This window comes from Anser brachyrhynchus (assembly GCF_964034855.1).
Source record: "Anser brachyrhynchus genome assembly, chromosome: 15".
Lineage (NCBI taxonomy): Eukaryota > Metazoa > Chordata > Aves > Anseriformes > Anatidae > Anser > Anser brachyrhynchus.
This window is the reverse complement of record NC_137733.1, coordinates 10031471-10054283: the sequence shown is the minus strand read 5'-3', so window position 1 is coordinate 10054283 and position 22813 is coordinate 10031471. Positions and strand designations below refer to the sequence as shown.

The 22813-nt window shown below is 38.7% G+C and overlaps 1 protein-coding gene across 1 annotated transcript in view; it reads right to left on the bottom strand.

Moving 5' to 3' along the window:
• Window positions 1-740: 740 nt before the first annotated feature.
• The window catches only part of MOSMO (modulator of smoothened), a 30307-nt gene continuing 8234 nt past the window's right edge, over window positions 741-22813 (bottom strand). Inside the window, exons 2-3 of the mRNA XM_080556673.1 lie at window positions 11962-12174; window positions 741-3357 (exon numbers count right to left, since the gene is read on the bottom strand). Coding sequence (XP_080412799.1) covers window positions 3173-3357; window positions 11962-12174 — 398 coding nt within the window. The 3' untranslated portion in view covers window positions 741-3172. The remainder of the gene's footprint in view (window positions 3358-11961; window positions 12175-22813) is intronic.

Sequence of the window (22813 nt, the reverse complement as noted above, 5' to 3'; positions counted from 1 at the left end):
CAACTGAATGCAGAATATTAAATGGTTAGACTCATGTACTCAAGCATCCCACCCTCCTCTGAGAGGAATGGCTTCCAGCTTCCAAAGGATTTCAGATGAGCTCAACCATAACATTTATACAGACAAATTAACTAGTTTCCCTTCTGAAGGTATTTTAAGCTTCTGATTTCACGTGTTGTTAGGCAAATAAGTGACAAAGTGTGCACATTGGGATGGGCCATGAAATGTTTTAGAGAATGTTGAAGCGTAAGACTAAAGAATGTCTAGTGATGCATGAAATGAGCTGTCCTTCAAAAAGTTAAATATAATGGCTGGCAGAATTAGAAAAGTTTATGTAAACACTCACCATAAATATGGGATTACCTTTGGAGAAGATTCATATGGAAACATTTGCTTTTCATGAACTGAAAAAAGTCTACAGATGTTTAGGCATGTTCAATACGAACTTCTTGTAGTTTAAAATTAAACCTTGTGCAAATAAAACCTATAAATAGTATTCAGCAGATTTTACAGTGATGCTCTTAGGTATGAAAAAGAATGCACACATCTTTCAAACAAAAGTAACAGACAAAAGTTTGACAAATGATTGCACCATAAGACAGTGTTTTATATACAGCTTACAAGATATGATTTTCTGCTATAAATTATTACTGTACTACATAGTACTTAGTGACTTCATTAAAAGCAACTGTTGACAGCTGTCTCTTAATTTACTGAGTGGAGGGTTTTTTTTATTATTATTATTATTTTTTTTACAATGCAGATGGCTGTATCTATTTCTGGACTTGAAATGCTCAAATATTTAATCAAACAGCCAGCTAGTTAAATCTCCACTATTTAATAATTCATAGCAATAGCATTGGCAGATCAGAAAAATTTCCAGCCAGCCAGCCACAGACTGGCTATGCTCCAAGGTAAGTGTTCATGTTTTTTATTGCATGAGGATCCATTTAATCAAAGCCTAAATCAACCGTATACATGATGTTACTATATCCAAAATAGGTGAGGAAGAAGAATCTTAGCAGTCAAGAAACCTGCCCCCTTCACTCATGTTCCAGTTAAAAAACCTCCTAGAACTCTTTACAAGAGTGACATTCCTGAAAACAGAAGAGCTTTTCTGCATCAGAATTGCTAAGTTTTAGTCAATAGTTCAGCTTCCGGTACACCACCAATAACACTGAAAATTTAGACACATCCAGCAGCTTAACCTGGCATTTTATCTCTCTTCCACAACACTGCTAGAGGGAATTAAGAGTATCTGTGCAGATGAAGGCTTAAGGAACCAAATTATCTGTAAAGCATCAGTTCTAAGTAGGTGCCTGGCTGTACTTACAGATTAGAGTAGTTGAGAAAAAAGCATTTTTTGAACACTTCCTTCTATCGGTGAGTGAACTAAGTGGAAAAAAAAGTCACTTAAAAAACGTTACAGTAGCAATTTGTTCAAAACCATCAAAATGTGAACTATGAACTGTTTAATTCAGCAGAATCAGGGAGAAGTAAGAGGACCAGAGTCCTGTAGGATTTGAATGGCACAGAGTTTCAAAGAATTGTGCAAACTGTCTTATCAGCTTAAGTGTCTGAAGATAAGTGATTATTTTGGAAGCTTCTGATTATTTCAATAACATTTTTAAAAGTGCCTATTAATGCAGTTCAAACAAGCTCCACAAAACAGAACTTGAAACGTACAATTTTTTGTTTGCTGTCATAATGGACCTCAGATAAAACCTTGGGCTAACTGGAAAATGAATATAGATAGTGCAGGCAGCTTTCCTGGTACACCAAGAAAAAATTTACTTTCTGCAAGTTTAGATTGAGTAGTAAATTATGACAATACCTATGGAGCCGTGCTGGAAAGTAAAACTGCTTTTCGTGAGGAATACTTCAGATTTGGATGGTCCTTAAATCCACATTTATAACTACTTCAGTGAATAAGGCATATACCATTTAAACAATTATACTGCTTTTTTTAGTAAAGGTGAATAAGTTCATCCATCTTTGCAGTGAAATAGCGTTTGCATTACTTTAAACACTGCATTTTACATGTGCTAGAGAAATGCTTATCTCTGCTGTAAACTGCAGTGCTTGAACTCATATGAATATCAATAATAACAATGTAGTAGAAAAAGAGACTTTCTATACAACAGTTGCTAATAATTTAAATAGTGTCAGTTTCCCCAAATTAGGATTTTAACTTTAAGGTATGACATGATCTCACCTTCTACCCTCATATACAAATAAATTACCATAAAAAGAACTTTAGCTTAACTTAAAATTGCACCTAGAAAGGCATGGGATCATTTGTACCTATTACAAAAACTGTTAAAATCAAGGGCTGCTACAAAGAATGAGGTAAACTGAAGACTCTCAGCTATGTGGCCTTCAGAGAAATGGCTTTTTTTCTATTGAGTTCTAGTTTTGCACACCACAGTGTTTTGCTAGCAAAGCGTTCTGAGTTCTTTTCCAGAAACCATTTGTGTATATATACATATATATATGTATATACACACCCACACATACACACACACACTGTATACTGCATCAGCAAAATATATATATATTTATATATATATTTATATAAATATAAGGAAGAAATCCCCCTCTGAAATGTTCCTTAGTGTTTTTCTAGAGCTTATGGGGGAGGAGGGGATGTACGTCTTCTTGCTGTTACATATGTTTTGGAGAACAATTGATCTATTGGCTTCTTGGTGCAGTAATGCAAGATCGATCCATATTGGTGCCAAAGGCTTTGCGCATTAGAAGAAGGATGTAAAATACTAATCTCCTAATCAGTGAGGCCAGCCTCACTTGAATTCCTCTGCAACCCTCTGGTCTACAACAAAGTTCATAAATACTTTGACTTCTGAATCATTAGACGTTAAAAATGGGAACAGTACAGTAAGACGGGGCATTATGCTTCTCAGTGTAAAGCATTCTTCACTAGTTCCTATCACAGTGCAGACCTGACTGCATTAAGTATGCTCAGGAGATTAGTCAACGTTGTCTGTATTTGGTTATGGGAAAGGCTCTCCTTTTTTCAATCCAAAGTGCATAGTGAGAATAAGTCAAAGCATTCCTTTTTCAGTAAGTGTTTAATAGTCATATCTAGGCATCCTCCCGAGAATGCAGTTCTGTGTCTCTTTTCCAAAATAAAGTCCCACAGTCCAGACATTCATCAGCCAGGTAAACAAACTTTGCCAGCAAATAGAAGTCCAACTATTGTAAAGAAAATGGATAAGACAAACAGTACATACGAAGACCCAACCACTGTATTATTGGGTAATTTATATGGTTGACCTCCAACTTCATTGATGTAAAATCCAATTGGAAATATTAGGGCTGCCATACAGAATAGAATCACTGCAAAGAAAAAGAAAAAGACAGTCACTGCTGTGACTCAGAAGAGTCAAAATATTTACAAATCCATAGAGCAGTATAGGAAAGCAAGCCAAGTATTCTGACCAAGCCTAAGAGCTGAGATATTCCTATACATAACTTGCTTGAAATGACTGAGTGTGCTCTACCTTGCTTTTAAAAGATCCATTATCTATCCCGAAGACAGACTAAAAGATCCCCATTTTAACAATAATTTCAGCCTTGCTCACTGGATCATGAACTCTTTAAATAAATAAATTTAGAGGATGTACTTCTACCACCACCCATGAGTCTAATCACGAAGTTCATTACTCCTTCTAATTATTTTAGCCATTTCCTCCCCCGAAGTCAAGATAAACTAACATTCAACATTGAAGAAACTCATTTTTTAATCACTTGTCTTTTTCCAACTATAGTTGCTGTCTCCCATTCTTCCAAAATCTTTTTCTATCCAAGCTTTGTTAAAAATAGAAAACATTGTCATTATGGTTTCTTTTAGATTAAAATATAGCAGTTTCCTAAATTTATTTCATTTCTTAAGGAAACATTCATATATCCTTAAGATTTTCCATTGGAGTTCAAAGAAAGTTTTCTGATTCAATTTAATCTAAGCTTCTTAGCAAGAAACTTCAAGTTCAGACTCCATGAACTTAGAGAACCAAGCAATGACACTTATTTCACTTGAATAGTTGGACTTAGGTACATGGTTCATGTTTACAACTGACTCTGTGTAGATATACAAAAAACAGAACCCCTATTAAAGCCATTCATTAGAATTACACTACGGATTTCACAGGCCTTCAGATATTAAGTGACCAACGCTTCTCACAGCACACTTCAGTACTCTGATCAAACCCAGTAAAGGATATCCAGCGTTGTAATCTTTCCCAGATGAGAACTCCAGTGTTCCTACAAGACGCCTCTGGATAAATAATCTTACTTAATTTGAACATAGCAAAATGCAGGGTTGTACAGCCTCAACCAAGGGAATGACTTCTCTAAGAGAGAAGAGACTCTTCACAAGAAAAAGGATTAGCTTTTAAGTTGGTTTGATTGCATATTCACGAATATAGCATTAGTTACTTTTTTGTTTTTAAATCAGTATTAGCACAACAGATTTTTTTTCCACTAGTTAAGTCAATGTCTAGTGCCTTACTGTTATTTCATTTATATATATTTCAACTTTATTTCAAACATTTGTTGTGAGTGGAACATGGTATCCCAATACTCATTCAACCAAATATAAATTACGTCTAAGGGCACGTCCCACCAACTATATACATACTCATCCCACCATCCCATATGATGCACAGCTCACACAAACATCTCTCAGTTCTCAATAATGCACACTACATACTAGTTCACTGAGTTTCCTCTCACTTAACAGACTGCTGCTTTTTATTTGTTAATAAGAAACACAGGTGCTGTCCTTGTCAGTACTCTCTTCTCTACCACTAAGACAACGAACTCTAGGGGTGCTGTTCCCTACTTGGGCTTCCTGCAATTCAAACAAGCAACAATTTAAAACAAACAAAAAAAACATACTAGTAATAGCCACAACCTTAATTACTGGCTCCTGTGCAAGTCAGCAGTACTCCAGATCTTTTTGTTTCCAAAAGGTACCTTAAATTCAGCAGCTCATCTGTCCTTACCAGGACAGTCTCTATTCTTTCCAAATGCAGAGATGATGGGTTAGAGCAGACTTAATAGTTTGTCAAGCAACTTCATTACTCTTCTTCCTGCCTAAATACATGTGCTCCTGTCTTTCCAGCTTTACAATGTTACATGCCCATACTAAAAACTTTATCAACTCCATGTTTATTCAAGATCAACTGCTTGTCTTTATGTATGTCACATCTTAATGCTTAGTTCTTGCAATTTGCATAGCACAGGTCTCAGCTTTGAGGAAAAATTCTCATGCTCTGTAGAAGAGACTAGTTATGGGCATGAAGAATCTGAATTCAAGAAATGTCCATGAAGAATTATGGATATGAACCAAAAGGCCAGTTTCATCACATGATGCACATCAGACTTTCAGCTGATCCTTGCATTCCTAAACATGAAGCAGCTTACACAATACCTTGAGTTGAATGCTGCCAACACAAGAATCAGCCTCTCTGCTTACTTATTTATTCCCCAGTAAGTATTTTAGTAAATAAAAATAAACTAAGTAATATGTATATACACGTTCCACTAGAGGGAGCTTGTGACTTGCTTTTAATATAACTACGCCAGCGGATTATGGAAGAAAAAGAGCACAAACTAATCTGGCAACTGCATAGTTACTGAATTCTTGCTCAGTGCTACCACATTAGACCATCTGTTAAAACAAAATCAAAGAACCAGAAACCAGACATTAAACATTACACACGTTAAACATTAATCTAAAAGTTTTTATCTATTTTATTGGTCCACATAATTCCATACAACACAATCAAATTCTTAAAAGATTGTTTCCTCTTTTTTAATTGTATCTTAACCAGTAAATGGTCCATCTGAGGAGAGAAAGATCGGGTATATGTTTCTTGAGCAGATTTGTGTAAGCACAGAAGAGCTCTGTGTGTAAGTGGTCCAGAAAACAGTGGTTGATAATGCATACTTATTAATGCAACACATAATTAGTAACAGTTTCAACAATACTCTGAGGATGAGTCACATTATCATAACTCAGCATGTTTTCTATTACATCCAGTTTGTCCCTGAGGAGCATTCCAGTTATTTACCAAACTTCTATTAGATTTTTAACAAAAATGCACTTATAGGAAATAGCTTTATGATTCTGAAACAGCCACCTCCACTTCCAGGATTAAGTCTCCTTTGTTACTTTCAAGAACTACATAGCTGAAAAAGTTCTGATGGCGTCATGGATAAGGCTGAAGAATATATCTTTATTCTCTCCCCTACTGACCAATTGTTCTTTGAGGTGCATTGTACATACCTGCACCCACCAGCACTTCCAGGTCCGAGACCTGTTACTGGCATTGTACTGCCAAGCCAAAAATTTGCCCAGTATCTCATGTTCTTGTGGGAGGACAGAATAGGCAGGTACCTCAGCCCTCCCTCAGTTTGCAAGAGGAGAAAAAATAAATTCTGCAAATGCAGACTGTGAAGAATGCTAATGCACATACACGCTTCAAATGTTTGTTACAGAAGTAACCAGCAGTCTTTTTTCTTCCAAATAACAGTGCACATGTTCTGCTGCAAGGGTTTCCAAGCAATTTTCCTTAGCATGGTCTAAGAATTTTTAATCTACTGAAAAACAGATTTCAAAGTCTGTCAGATTAGGAAGTCTAAGTTATCACCTCAAAAAATTGACATATTAAGAAAAAACGCGTGATTAATTAATTAAAAAGAGACAAAATCCAAGAAAGGAAGCACTGAGCTAACTTAGTGTATATATTCTTCTAGAATGCGAATTGCTGGCTAGAGCTGTGACACAAATGTAGCTTTCCAAATCTGGTCGTATCAGCTCAGCGAATTTCCAGCAAAATCTCCAGCAACCCATAAAGAACTTCTTCCTCAGGAGTATGTACTTATGATTTCAGGGAAAGTTTGCAGAAAAAGACACAATCATTACAGTTGCTATTAACAAAAATATTTAGGTAACAGAACACAATTTCTAGTCTGCTTCTGAATGTTGTCTGTCAAAAAAGGTCTAGATCCTTTAATTCTTAAGCTTGAAATTGTTTTGAGCATCCAGTGACAGTAACTTCAAAGAATCCAGAATAAAGTGTATTGAAAGAAGGAAAAGGCTATAGACTAGTCTTTAGGAGAGCATGGTACTACCTGCTTGTCTATTTTGAGATGCATAACATAGAAAGCAGCAGCTTGTACAAATCCTTTGTAACCCAAGAAGCCCTTTATTCACTCAGAAACACCAGGAACAAGTATTTGCAAGATAGCTAATACTAGTTAAGAATGTGATTGTCCTACTGTGTTTCTACTTGCATTCCAAAAATCAAGTCCGTTACACTCATGAACATGTAAATCCTCATACAAATGAGTAACAGACTCTCTGGTAACTGCTAGAAAAAAAGGTAGAATTATGATTTTCTATTCAGCATCTTTTCCCTTGATATATCTCAGAGAAGCACCTACACTTCAGTGGTGGTAACAGAATTAGTTCCTTTTCTAGCTGTAGCAGATGGTAGAGACCTGAATTTGTTTAAGATGTAAACAGACCTTGTAGGCTATTCTACGAATTCCTGCAACATTCAAGATTGTTATAATATACAGAATAGCATATAGGTGGCCTCCGCAGAGGATAAGCTCTGGATACAGTTCCTAATTATAGATCTTAACAGTATCTGTCCCAAGGACCACAAGAATTACAGCTTTAAAGATTTACCATAGGTTCGCCACATCCTATCTTCTAAAACAGAAGATGGCATAATGACCTGTAAAGGAAAGGGATTTAGATTAATTTGAAGCAGGACTAGCAAGAAAGGAGTAGTTTCAGAGATACATGGAACAATACCAAAGTCAGGTTTCTTGCCTGCTACCAACTTATGCCTCCCTGTCACAGGGCAGAATTAGTGATGAAGCAGTACAGAAGCTGGGATGGTAACAGCTCACACTTGAGCAACAGGTAAGTGATACCATGCAATGAATAGCTGACAGATCTTTGGTTGCCATCAACAGATGAGGCACAGCTGTGAGTCTGCAACTCCTCTTTTATTGAGGAAGCACACAAAGACCTGGGCAGTACAGAAATGAACACCAAGAAGGAATCTACTCTTCATTACATTGCATGAATTCAGCACTACAGTTAATGGGACTCAGAGAACAACAATAGTTCTGACAGTGTCTATGCCCAGGGTGACAATACCTATCACATCAGTAGGAATACTATGATTTTTGCAAGACTCTTCTCTACAGGAAGCATAGGAAAACTTTTGCATTTGCCTTTAGAAGACTTTTGTCACTCGTGCAGCGTGATCTGGAAGACTGAAATCTCTCTTCTGTCTGCAAAGACAGTTTGCAGAGAAGCCTGAAGGACAAGTTTCTACATAGTAAAGTCACCAATGGCTGAGGAAGGATGCAAATGCTGTGCTAGTAAATACTCTCAGGTGCATCCCTTTAAAAGTGTATACAGGAAAGCATATACATGAAATAAAAATTAAAATTTTGTCCTTTGCATGTCCCTTAGCTAAGGCAGACAAGATCACTTGGCAATAATTCATATTTAGTAGATGCACTGTTGAAAAGTGTGTTATCCAAGATGACAAGACTACAAGCAAAAATTCCAGCAAAGATAAGGTACATAATATGGTTAACTTTTCTCCAAGCCTAATTTCTCAATATGATTAAGAAATCAAGGAGAGAAACAGTTTTTTGCTGAGGAAAAAGGCTCTGATTCTTACTTCAGGAGAGCTATTCCTCTGTGACCTTTGCTGGATACAAAAATAAAAGCAAGCAGGCTTCTCTGCCATAATCAGTAGTGCCAACAAACTGCTGAATACAGAGGGATGTGTGTGAAGAGTCACCCAAGAACCTATAGATCCCATCTACAGCCATAACTTGGGTAAAAAATGAAAGTGAAAATCAGACTGCAATAAAAGGTGATACCAACAGCCCAGATAAAGTCACCACAATCCAAAACAATGTCCAAAATCAATCTAATACTATCTTAATCTTTTAGTTGTAGCAGAAAAACTCTATCCTACCTTTGCTTCTCTTTGAAGGGGTTGGTATAGGCATGCCAAGCAACCAGCACTAGTTTATGACCTGGACTCTTCTTCCCTGAATTATCATACTGTGCTCTGTAAAGTGAGCAAAGGAACGAAGCGCTGAGGATGTTTGCACCAGTTTACTCTACAGACTTCGATCAATTGAGAAAAACATCAAATAGTCCCTTAGGGTCTTTCACATGATTATTACAAAATCAAGACAAAGAAATCAGGAAGCTTCTCTTTCCCTGCACAATGTTGTTAAACAGCTACAGGGAGCTGCGCTTCCAAGACTTTTCTCTTCTGCAAGGGAGGTCTTCATCCTCTTCCTCAAAAAGAGAGGTTATTTCAGATAGTTATCCAGGAATAAGAGTGAGACTCTCATCACTCTTCTGGATAGCATTCCACCCCCTTGAACAGAAGGGTATTTACGCTGGATCTGGAAACAAACTGACTCAACCCATCAGGGTCAAATTCCAGCATGAACTGGGCAAGACTGACCTCTTAGCAGGCCCTCCTTGCTACTGGCAGAGTTGCAAGGAAAGGGCTGAGCAAAAGGATTCCTTTGCTGTTACATGATTTAATTTAGACCCCCCTTGCATTTGAAGAGAACAGAGCTGCCAGTCCCAGAGCGGCCTTTAGCAACCCCAGCAAACTTTGCTGCCACCTAAGACAGCACATCCTATGTCATGTTCAGAAAGTTCTGCAAGAATATCTACTAATTGCCTGTACTGAGCTGTGGAGTCTTGAAATCACCTGCAGAAGAGATGTAATACAATTATGAAGTTTTCTCTACCCCCTTCTACTGAGTTACCCATCTTTTCATAACACAGTACTCTGGCACTTCACAGGAAGGACCTGTTCATTGTAGTCCAAGTTAATTCCACAAGTCCACATGTTGCCTAATACCAATCTACAAATACTAAAAAATCGACAAAACTAATTTGTGTTGCCATTCAATGAACCAGAGAATTTGTTCTTGTCTACCTCCTGAAAAATAAAGAACTCTGCCTTCCATTCACTTCTTTTCCCAAAGTGACTTTTCTTACAAGTGAGTCAAGCAATACAATTTCCCATCATCATTGTTAACAGGAACACAAAGGTCACAGAGTTGTACGTATTGGAGATGAATATCAAAGATGTTGAATTTCAGCAACACAGTCATATCTTAATAGAATTATAAGAAATTCTGAGTTGCAAGAGAAAAAAGTTAATATGCTTCATTATTAAACATAACAAAGACAAGTGCAGGTCCTTCTATATTTAGACCTTAATAATGGACCAGTTGCAAGCCCGAAGGAATCTACAGAAAAAAAGAGCTTTAGGTTACCAGAATTTTCAGCTGAACCACGCAAAGCTATAGAAAGCTAAAGATGCAAGATTTTGATTAATGGAGATATTTTAAAACACTAAAGTATGTAAAGCCCAAAATGCAAGTTGTGAATTAAAGAAAAAAACTCAGTAAATAAACCAACATATAGTACTAAAAAAAAAAAAACGCCATAAAACAAGCTTTGACTTTAGCTCACTGTAAGCATTTTAATCTTACATAGCATTTTGAGCTCAAACCCTCCCTGCATACATCAGATACACATGAAATATGTATAGATATACTATGGCAACTAGAAAAGTTGGGCTGTAATATTCAGTAATACTCATGTCTATTTTAGTCATTCGCTTGAAAATAAAAGTCAATCACAATGAATACAGCATTTCAACAGCTCCACTGTCTGCAAAAGCTGCACTACCAATTTAATATGCTATGTAGCAAAGTTGTCAGAAGGACGGCTTTGACTGTACAAGTGCCTCAGCAAAGTGCCTCTGTTGAAGCTCAGCGCCTTTTTACATTATTCCCTCCCCCAAACAAACTTCAATCTCATTCATATTAGATGTCATAGAGTTCCATTAAACCTTATTTATGTCTGTGTAAACCACAAACTTGCATCTTCCAGTTAGTGTTCACACTACCTTTAGTGGTATGTCATAATTCAAGTCAATTTAAAAGCCCTCAGGTTTCCAGTTTTTTCATGCTGTCATCCCCACCATTAAGGCACCATTTCACAGTTGGCATAAGCCTGTAACACACACCAAGAAAAGGAAGTTTGAAAGTTACTCCCCTTACTTGTTACAACTATTTTTCATTTGCACTGAAGTAGCCACAGCATGTTTCCCCGTGCAGAAATACAGGGCTGCTAGAGGAGGCTCAGCCTGTGCTGGGAGGAATTATGCCAGTACTCATGCAGAGCAGAACCAAGGGAGGCAGAAAAACACTGGTACTAGTCCCTCTGCTAAAGCACTGCTGCGGGTCACAGGAAGAAAAAGTCTCAGTGCTGTGAAGCACAGCAGATGCTCTGCAGTGGGCAACCCTCCTGCATAGCCAATTAGGATGCAGATATTCCGAATAAAAAACCTGTTGTGAGCATCAAGCAGGACTGAACCAGCATCAACCCTGAATGAGGTATTCATGAGATACCTGAAATAGGAATGGATTTCAGACTCTACTAAGTCTCAGATGCATCAACTGCTTTCTCTACCTAGCGGAGGGAATTTCCAGTCATTCCATTTTGCTAGGAGTAAGACTGGAGATATGGGTATGGGGAAGACACAACCTGGGACTGACCTCTTCCACCTCTGCTCATTTTCTTCAGCCAATTAACGGCACTCCTCAAGGAAGGTAAAGGGATCAGGGAATGCAACGCCTTCCTTTAATCTCACCTTGGGCCAACAGGCTATTAATCCCTCTCAATTATCAATCCCTCAATTTTTGAAGAATTTCTTTTTTCTCTCAGATGTGGTATTTGAAGAGAAAGAACGTTTTATATAGTAGGAACCCTACACATTGTTCCCTGACAACAGCGTTATTTTAGACTCCACCAGTTTATCCTGTGTACAGGTCAACTGTGTAGTTGAGGTCACTTACTTCCAGTGAAAGCTATCCAGCGGGCATATTTAGTAGCTTCTCTTCGCCAGTGGGAAGCCACCAGCAAACCACATGTGACAGTTAGTGAAATGATTCCCATAATGATGAAAAATAACGTAGTGACCCACTCAGGAGGCAGCCGTGGAGGAATACAGGTCCTGTCACGTCCATGGATGGTTTGACACTGTCGCACAAGGCCAACTGTGAGAGCACCTGAAAATACATAGCAGAGAGGCAAGTAAACTTTCAAAATCCTCTCTGAGGGGCGCTCAGCTGCAAATTGAATCTCAGATTTGTCTAGGTATAAGGGATTCTTTGATGAGCCCTAATAAGCCTTTCAAAGACAGAGGATAGGAGGGACATCTATCTTCATGTTCTTTCATCAAACCTTTGCACAAATTGAAGTGAGATGGCTACAGGCTGTACAAGCTGGTTCTTGAGTGGCAGTCGAGGTCTAATCAAAGGGATAAAGCACTCCTATGAAGCCTACCACTATCAGCTAAAATGGTAGTGGAGGTGTAGAGTTCCCTCATCTTTGGAAGAAAAAATACTTTTATAATCTGATAAAACAGGATGCAGCCCCCCTAACAGGTCTTAGTCTAATGCCTTTTTCTCTCATCTGTAAACACAGCTTTAATCCTCAAAGTCTTGCAGTAGAATCTCCATTTAGTTCACATGAAGATTTTAAGAATGTTTTCCAAATAATCCACTTCTTGACAATAACTGTCTAAGAGTCAATTGACTTAGGTCAATTCTTTTGTCAGCTAACAAGAGTTACAACACACACCACCTGGGATATCTATACTACTAGCCAAAGAGATCCTAGGAAAAGAACGAGACTGGTACAGGAACTGTATTGTTTTGTCACAGTCCACCAGAGGAAAAAAACAACCAAATCATTTTAAAATTGTAGTTGACTCTTACAGTAGCAAACTGGAATGCAACCAACAGGCTGAGCCTAAGACATATCATGACAAGCAGAACTCTGTGACAGAAAATCAGATGTTTTCTATTAGATCCAAGTAAATCTGAGTTAGTATCTATTTCAGTGCATCTGAGACTAATACATAAAGCAGCTTTTAGTAAGCTTTAATACTGAAGTTCTTTACCTGGAAAATTTTAATGCAACATTAACATGTAAGGTTAAAATCTATTTCTTCCTGCAACACTTAAGTCCTATATTTCTCAATTCTTCACAATTTTTCTTCTGACCTACTTCCTTAAATAATCACAATTGTCCTTTATCTAAATTAAAGTCATCAATGGATAGCATTAGAGTCAACACCTTCCTCCACAAATTATTTTAAACAGGTCAACTATAACATTATTTACTTAAAAATAGAGTGTGCAACTCAGAAAAAATGAAAGATTCACTGAAAGATTCAGAGATGTATTTTCATCTTGAGTAAAAGTTTGAGTAAAATCCTTAAAAATGTGTCAGTTACAAAACCCACTACTGCAAAACTGGCATTTTCTACTCCAGATATACAGCAATCGTACCATGGCTGCACACCAGGATTAATCAGAACTCAGCTAGAATTACACAAGCAGACTTGCACAGCCCACATGCCTGTATACTAGTTTTGCATGCAGGGCTTCTCAGTTCCTTTTTTGCAGCCTGCCATGTTTTCATTTTACATCAGCTGCCAGGGCAGAAGGGAGATGTGCATGTGTCCTTGATAGTCAAGCTCCCTGAAACACACACATATTGCAGAACCTCATACAAAACACTAAGTAGCTTGGGGATAAAGAGGCTATTCACTGCAGCATGACAGAACAATAAACTAATCCCAGTCGCTCTGCAAGAATAGGATTTAACATCAATTTTGCTGCCTTTATAGCAAAAGTCAGTTCTGTCTAAACTGAAGTTCTAAACTAAAGAATAATTTTTAAAAGTGTAAAAATTACATCATGAGCTCAAATATTTCCTGAATTCAGAGACAATAATTGAATGCATTTTTAACTTTGACGAAAGCAACAGTGCTAAGGCTTTGAACCCTAAGCCTACAGACTCTTTGGAGGTCGAATGAGGGTAAGAAAAGGTTTGTGAACTATTTCTAAAGATTCCATAAAGGTAACTAGGAGAAACAACCTCACTCATAAATTTCAAGTTCAAGATTAAGTTCACAATACCGGGTTATCTCACATAAACTGAGGAAGCACGAAGTTAAACCTCATAGCTTGCTCCCAGTGACAGATCTCCTGTTGAATGCAGACTTCAAAAGAAGAGCAGGTACAGAATAAATGAACGCTTGAGGCCGCAGAACCTCATACATGCCAGCCAGGATTATTCTGCTGGGCATATTCATACCTACACAGACATAAAATTTGATTCCATAAATAAGACTTTTCTTTGGTGTGTAAAAGGAGTATTTACTTGCCATAAAACTCTACAGAAGAGTGGGTTTACGTGGTATTTGATTATGTAGGTCCTGCTCTAAAGCCGGCAAGCAAACAGTTGCTAGGCAGCTGCCAATGATATATCTAGGTGTAGAAAATCTTGGTTACTCTTATCTGATTTACCACTGAAAGGAGGGACAGAGAATACTATATTGGACAGTCTCCTCCTGCCTGCAGTTAGAGAACAGCCCAATAGTCCGTCTCAAGCCGGTCATCAAGTTCCAATCTTACCCCTAGGAAAAAGGGGCTTTTAGTCCTTCCTTCAGAATAATGCCAGCATAACTGCTGAAAATCTAAGCACCACACGCAGCAGTAAAACAAACAGCAGAAATAATGCTAGTAGATAAAGCAGCTTAACCAGATACACTCTACAGCCCTAAAACACGTGCAGCAGAGTTAGTATGCCTGCCCATCCTCCAAAGCCCCAGACCTGCAGTGAGCTAGGAGGACAGCGTGGGCATGCTGAGGGCGGCTCCCCTCCCGTCACATCACGTCCTCCCCCTCCGTAGCTTCCCAGACCAGCACTGTGCACCTCAGTACAGCCAGTGCAAGGAGTGATTAGTATATGCACTCAGAATTACTAAAAATGAGGCTCAGCCTTGATCAAAGCAGAGGATGCTGAATTGAGCAAATGTATGTGAAGTGGTCCTTAGTCTTTTCCAGTAAATCTATTCCCTAAAGTACCAGGGTGCTTCAGACACGTGAAACCGCCTTCCAACAGTGAGTCTGATCATAATCAGGACTCCACATTATACCAGTGAGAGATTTCATGATCACATTCCCACACTACCTTACCTTACTCCTCCAGTAACGCTTATTCTGACACTGCTTTTTTTTTTTTTCTCTTAGCAGGATCACTAATAAAAAGGCTATTTAACAAATGCACTAAAATTTGGGAGCATCATCTATTTTATAATTAAGTTTCACAAAACCACAGAGAGACAGAGGGGGGAGAAGGCACCCCACCAAGGGCAGGCAAGCCCTAGGCTTTCCCATTCGAGCAGATGTGCCGCTGCGCTGAGCAGACCCCCGAGTCCCATGCCAGCCCTGCCGATGCTGTGCCATCCCTCTCCTGTTTCCGTGGTAACTACAGAGCCACCAAGGAGGAAGCACACACTGCGGGGAGAAACAAAGATTGCTGCAGCCCTTTCACTCCCCCACCTCTCCATCACTTCTGAATTATTAACAGTGGCACAGCGAAACCATGTCTGGAAAGCAGGGGCATAATAGCAGCTGTTCAGATGTTTGCTGTTTATCTATTGTTTGATTGCCAGAATGTGCAGGATCAAGCATGCCACATGGACACAGCAGAGGTGCCAGTGACCTGCAGAGCTAACTGTGGCACAAGAATCAATTAATATGATAAAAGCATGATGCAGTGAACGAGGTGGGGCTCAAACATTGATAAGTCAGAGCTCAGCAGCTACACTGTCACACGAACATACAAAGCACAAATCCTCAGAACTGCTTTTCCTCATAATGCTTGGGACACCTGCCTGTCCCCTGCACTTCCCCCACTTGCAAATACTCTTTCCCCTTGTTTTAGAGATAACACTGTTCCTTGGGTTTAAATGCATCTGCAACCTTTTATATTCCCTGACAACAGATTCCTCACTTTTACCTTCCATATATTAACCACATCCTAAGCAACATGCTTATTACTAACATTAAATTAGTATTATGGACAAATACGCCTACTGAGGAAGTTAAAACAGTCAATTGCTCCACAACAGCCCACCCACCTGCCCTCCCTCCCTTGCAGTCCTGATGAGATGGAGTGCTTCTGCTAGAAACCCCAGTTGCATCTGCCTGACGATTTCTGCTCAAACTTCTTTTTAGCGTACAGTAGATTTGTTACGTCATCTTTGCTAAGCAAAGAACATAGTTTACAGGGCTCCTAATGAGCCGCTGGAGATGTAAATCTTAGAGCACTGCCAATGTGGCAAGGACACTGAAATGTTTTATGTTTTAGTAATGAGCACAGTACATGGAGCTACGTTATTTGGGCACACTAAAACATTCATAGCTGCTGGTTAGGTAACAGTCACATGCCAGACAATGACATGTAAAATAAGGGCAGCTCAGTTAAGCCATTTCCTGCAACTTAACTGGGCCACAGACCAGGACAGGAGGAAATGAAATTATTCTTGGAAAGTTTCTAAGATCTGTCCAATTAATAAACTTGAATGGAAAAGGGGCCAGGTCTACCGAAGTGGAGGAACAGACTGCAGCTGTCTAAGCACAGATGCAGCTCACTACTTGATCCAAGCGGAAACTTGAAAAGTCTAAAGAGAATGCAGCGATTTGTTCATCGCAAACTAATTCCCTGTATCAAGTTCAGGTTAACCATCAAGTTGACTTTGGCCATCTTGCCTTTAACATGTCTGCTGCTCCTTGCCTGCAACCAAGCCTCTCTGACAGGTGAACGTTTTCAAAGTGAGCGAAGCATAGCCGAGGAATTCCTGAGAGGAACAAACAACAGAATAAGGTAAGAATGGTTCCAACACAACTGCCCGTAACAGCAAACAAGGAGGAAGTATTTCCAAGAAGATTTCTTTCCCCCCAAAGTAATTCAAAGAATTCTGCATTTCCCCCCCCCCTTTTTTTTTTTTTTTAAGTGGGATGTTTCCCAGTCTTACGTACCAAAATCATTTTCCTGCAATGGAAATTTTGTCACGTTGGAGCATTTGTAAATCACCGTACACACACAATTAACTGCAGCTAAGTAACTCTAAATGGAATAACACCTTTTTCTACACTTCTTTGCTTAAGTCATTGTTGTAGGACAGTATCTGGATTACCTAAATAACTATAAAGGGTATTGTATAAGGATCAAATATAAGAATAGGATCAAGTGCCAATTTCCAATTAAGTATGAGAAAACCACATCTGCTACATAAATAATTACTTCTCTTGTGAGGAATGGGGCATAGTTTGAAGAGATGCTGTTTAGCACTTACACCACTAAAATAACTTCAAGGTTACCATGCAAATCCTGTATTCGCACTGTGGTATGACAGATTGATTCTTTTACTGCAGATGATCCACTGTGTTGTTCAGTTAGTAGATAAGAAGTAACCAAGTTCTGACTCACTAAAATAAGATTTATGAATGTTAAAGGATGATTTAGAGAAAGGGTTAAAAGAACAACAGAGGATTAACTGCAAATGCACAGAATACAGAGGAGTGCAAAACACAATGGATTATGAGTTATCATTTCTGTACTTTGTATGCCAGATCTTAGGTTTTTGACTCCGTCTCTTGAATTATGTAACAGTTATGCTAACCTTGGAAGAAAAGTTTTAAGAGTTGATCATTTTGAAGCAGACCAGTATTATTTTATAATTTGACCTTGCTTCTGGTCATTTGATATGTCCCATAGATATTTATTGGTTCAAAACCCACATCTAAAAAGTATTTTTTACAATGTTGAAAGATCAGTTTTAATAAAGACCTAGATTTACTTGCAAAGTCCTTGCTTTACCTAGACTGAATCTTTTAAGAGCAAGTCAACGTTGCAAGGTACATTATATAAGCTGCTATTTCTCTTCTACTCCATTTATCCCCTTCTCTGAACTCAGAATGTTCTTTACTTCTCAAACCAACTTTGAAACGCACTATTCTTATTGCACTAGAGATACATAAGGTGTTCCTTTGTCAGAAACTCTCTTACGAAAAACCACACATATTGGCAATAATAGATGAGGTAACTTCCCTAGCTTCAGTTTACTAGCTGTGATGAACCTATTAATTGAATTCTATTTAACAATCCAATACCCAGACAACTTAACTTATTAGGTACCATTTTTGACATTCTTTAGAAATCCAAAGTTTAATGACTTTTAAACAGAAGAATTCTCATTTTAAAGATCTAGTCAACGTTAAAGGGTCATGGTTTATCAAGCAGCCTTGCTGCTGAAGACCATCTGGTGCCTGAATTGTCTCAAAAGTTTTCAATTCAGTATTTGTATGACGCCTAATTCAAACCAAATCCCCCTTCCACAAAAAACAGCCTTTTCCCTCCCTCCCACCACCCCCAGAGAGAAAAAAAATAGGGGCCGTATATTGGGGAAGATGACTTATGACTTAGTAGTATTAGAGAAATTTATTATTGCAGATGAAAATCGTTACGATATAGGAGTTTAAGTGGTGTTTAAATTGCAGACATTTGGACCAATAAGCAGTAAGTTTATTTCCGAATTCCAACATCCAAGGCTTTCAATGCCAGGCGTTTTTTATTATTATTTCCTTTAAAAAAAAAACCAACAACAACAACAAAACCCAACAACAACGAGATGGACCACCACACATTGAAAGAGTTATCCTCAGGCAACAACACAGGAACAACTCTCCTGAGGACATAACAAAGGCTCTGAGCGTTCTCACATATCAGAGCCAAGAAATCTGCCCATGCCAAAGGTATTCTTTGCTACTTTGGAATACAGCATTAATTAAATGTTGGTAAACAGGATCTCTAATAAGTTGCATCCTTCTGGTTGTTTGTTGACACTATAAGCATTTGCACAATAGGACAGAGTTGTCAGTGAGGACTAGAATCTTGAGTTTCTCAAGTGGCAAGGGCCTGGCAAAAATACCTTGCTTTGTTTTAAAACAAATCAACAAAAAGCTTAAGGTTTTAACTTAAAAAGAAAAAATTAAACGAAATCTATAGTTATTTTCAGTCTTCCCTCAACCAAAATAGAGCTACTCAAATTTGACAAAATTGTGCCTAAAAAAAAGATCAAAGGCAGTGTCAATATTTAAGTGTTTTTCCCAGTCAGCTCTGCTAGTTTTATGCCATATGTTCAGTAGAAAGCCAGAAGCTGTGACACCTACAGCTGTTCTGCCGTTTAGCATCTGATGAGCTTCTGTGCTTTTGAAGAGCGTTATATTTGGCCTGTAACGCAATCCTTCTCCTCCCGTGCACCACGCAGTCCTACCCAGCCTCCTCAGAGCCCTCTGAAGTGGCACGGGCAGGCGGCTGAGCTGGGGGCTCGCCGAGGCCGGCCAGCACCTACAGGAGCCAGCAGCAGGCGGTGGCCGGGCTGGCTCAGTAACGGCAGCACCAGCTGGCCACGGGGCAGCACCACAGCCAGAGAGAGCACTGAAGTTCCCAATTGGCACTTCCTAGGGGATCACCTCCCACACTGGTGTCTTACACCAATCTGTTCGTGGGTTGGCAACAACCCTGTCCTGTTGGGTATCAGGACTGTCCGCTTTCAACTCCTTCTGCACATCTTGAAGTACCATTTCACCAAGTCATTTGACTTGTGGGCTCAGATGTCCAAGTGGATCAGGCCAGATGTACCACCACCAGCAAATCACACCAAGTAAAGCATCCTGTTGTTCTTTCTTTCTTTATTCAAGGAGGAGGAACATCTGTCAAACTTCCTGTTCGCAACCTAAAGCAATTTCACTGGCCTTGTGACAAGGGCATCCAAGGGGAGGATGAAAATTCAAGTTCTGGCCCTGCACTCAATACCGCACATTTTAAGAAATCAAAGTTGGGAGGAAAAAGGATCATTTTCCTGTCAGCCATAGCTGCTGCTGATCTCAGCTCTTGTCAGACAAGCTCTGAGAACACCCACTGGTCTGGCTCTTGCATGGTCTGACAAGCCTCCCAGTGGTGTAAGGTGAAAAGAGAGGTGTTAAAACTTATTTGCAAATTTTAGGTGTCTGCTCCTCAGAGGTTACAGGTCCAACAAAGAATATCTCCAATGAAGAATTTATTCTCTGTGAGTACAGCCTCGTGCTGAAAGACAGACTGACACACAACTTAAGTCCATACAATCTATCCTCAAGGACAGCCCGCAGTTTTCTAGCTGATTAACATTTTAAACTCTCCTAATTTAAAGGGTAGCTTTAACTTCTCAGGCAAATAAAAAAATGCTTCTTTTGTAGTAATAATTCTCAATTTTAGGCATTTCCTCATTGCTCCCATCACAACAGAAACATTAAAAACAATGGAGAACAGGAAGGCAGGAAGCATAGGCAGAATTTATCCCATACTATAACTATATATATATATCCCGATATCCCTACTATATATATATATATATATATATATATATATAACTATACCCCATAGTTATATTTTTCTTTATCCATTTTCCTATGGGAAGTCCTTGTTTTAGAAACCTGCTGAATTTAAGGCTGGATTATTTAGGCAATTCGCACGTGTTGTCTGTGTGGTGATAACACTCCCTTATCACAAATCAGCATCTACAAATATAGACTGGAAGAGCCTGGAGACTTTCTTGGATAGAATAAGAGAAGACAGACTACTTCTGAACAGTTCACCTTGCACTTGACTGAGATAAAATGTGAGCCTCTGAACAGCAGGGCTCAGTCCCTTCTGAACAAGTGGGACTATTCTTAAAAAGCAATCAGATATTATATTGTGCTCCAAAAAGCCTATCTGCTCACATATGTTTATACAGTTGTTACGCTGACATTCTGAAACAGAAGCCTCTCTAATTTTAGATTCAATGTAAGCAGGCAAGAAATGCTCTGTCTTTATCATTAACTTCATCTTACCAAACACACACTTACAGAGCATTTAGTTCAGATTATACTGGGCATGTGTCAACAGACTTCTGTTTGTAAAAGAGCAGCTACTGCTTCTAACTTTTACTCTATTTCACCCTTTTCACCTCTATTTCACATTTTTCATGTATTAAGCTTCAGGGTGCTTTTTGTAATTGCTGAATGATCCAATAGTATTCCACTGAAGATTTTATGAGACCACATTAGAAATCTTTGGCCATTTGATCTTTCCAGGTTTCCCGCACAATCTCGTTACATGGTTTTAAAACTGAATTAAGTGTGGGTTTAAAAAACAAAGTGAAACATGCTTCTTCCCACGTGAGTTTTTGCAATGAAGAACTACATCATTAACATATGAATTTAGGTGCATGATTAGTTTCAGAATGGAATTCAACCTAAGGAAAAAAAGGTTTTCCTTCACCCTTGTGGCTTCTCTTCCCCCACAGCATGCTACGCCTACAAAACTCCTTGCATTAACAGGCACAGAAGCTGCAGGGCATTTTCTCCTGTGTAAGAACAGAGATCAGATTCCTCCACTGTGGCAATTTTGGAGCTGACACTTCCACTACCACAGACTGTGGGAATAAAGTTGGTTGCTGTGTATGCTTTGGAAAAAATGAAGAAGGTAGCTCTGAATGCTGCAATTTAGAATATCTCTATTCTCTACAGAGAAGACTGAACAAAACAGTAAAAGCTTTGGGGATGCAAGCTAAAAAAATACTTGCAAGTCAAACAAGTCGCTTTCTGTGCGAAAGTCAGCTTTCAGGAAGCTTGAGGTCCGTGACAACCTCTCATTTTCATTGTCTTCACTTGCATTTGGTATAAGGACATCACAATTAAAGGCTGCATGTTTGACATGTTAAGTTCACACTGATGAAGTTACAGATAAAATTGTTCCCCCTTGTACACTCGCTGTGCCTATCAAGGAGATCAGAGTCCATCTCATTTCAGATGTTTACAAAGATTATTACTGCAGAAAACAAACCATTTCATTGAAATATCTAAATAACATTAACATGTGTGCCATCAGTTAGAAAAGTGTAAAAATAACCTAGATTCAAAACAATTGTTTTGATGTTTTCGCAGCAAAGAAGTTCTGAAGAACACTAGACAACCAACTTATCCCATTCTTTATTATTCCGATACCATAACTACTCCTTAAAATACAACTGAATTATATAACTGGGGAGCAGGATGATAGTGGTAGGAAAGCAGGCAAGCTTCAAAGCCAGATTCATAGTTAATGCCGTAAGTAAACAGTGTCCCCAAGCCTACTCTTTGTCATCAACAGAAATTAAATCAAGAAACAAAAGTGCACAAGTCTGTAAAAACAAGAATGTCACTTAGTTTTTCTAGCATAAAGTTGCTAAGGTGACCAGTTTTGTGGAGGGGCTCCCTTTCAAAAATGGAATCACTCCTTTTTTCATAAACTTTGCTTCATAATATTTTTTTAAGACGTCCAGTACTACTTTTTCCGTTCTCAAGCCTCAGTGTTTCTTGGGACTATCCATACATTACTTTCACTTATGCCGTAACATTAAAGTATAATCCTATGCCACAAGGTTCTGCAAGGTTATGAAGAACCTGCAGATCTTACTGATTATCTACCTAAAAGTTATCCATTGTAGGAAACTAAAATTATTGTCGATGTTCCAGCTATCCAGTATGATGTTCCAGTAGTATCACTTCTGTTGCTCTAAAACCCTATTTGCTACTTGTGAAGGATTTTCAGAAATTCTTGAGGAACAAATCTTGCTGCAAGTGTGCAAGCCTCATGCTCCTGAACCCATGAAGTAGATTAGAAATAACTTAGACTTAAAAATAACTTAGATTTCCTCTTTTAGGAAGCCTGCATGTTGAAGTGCACAGTTTATTTTCACAAAAACAGCAACAGCTTCTTTCCAAG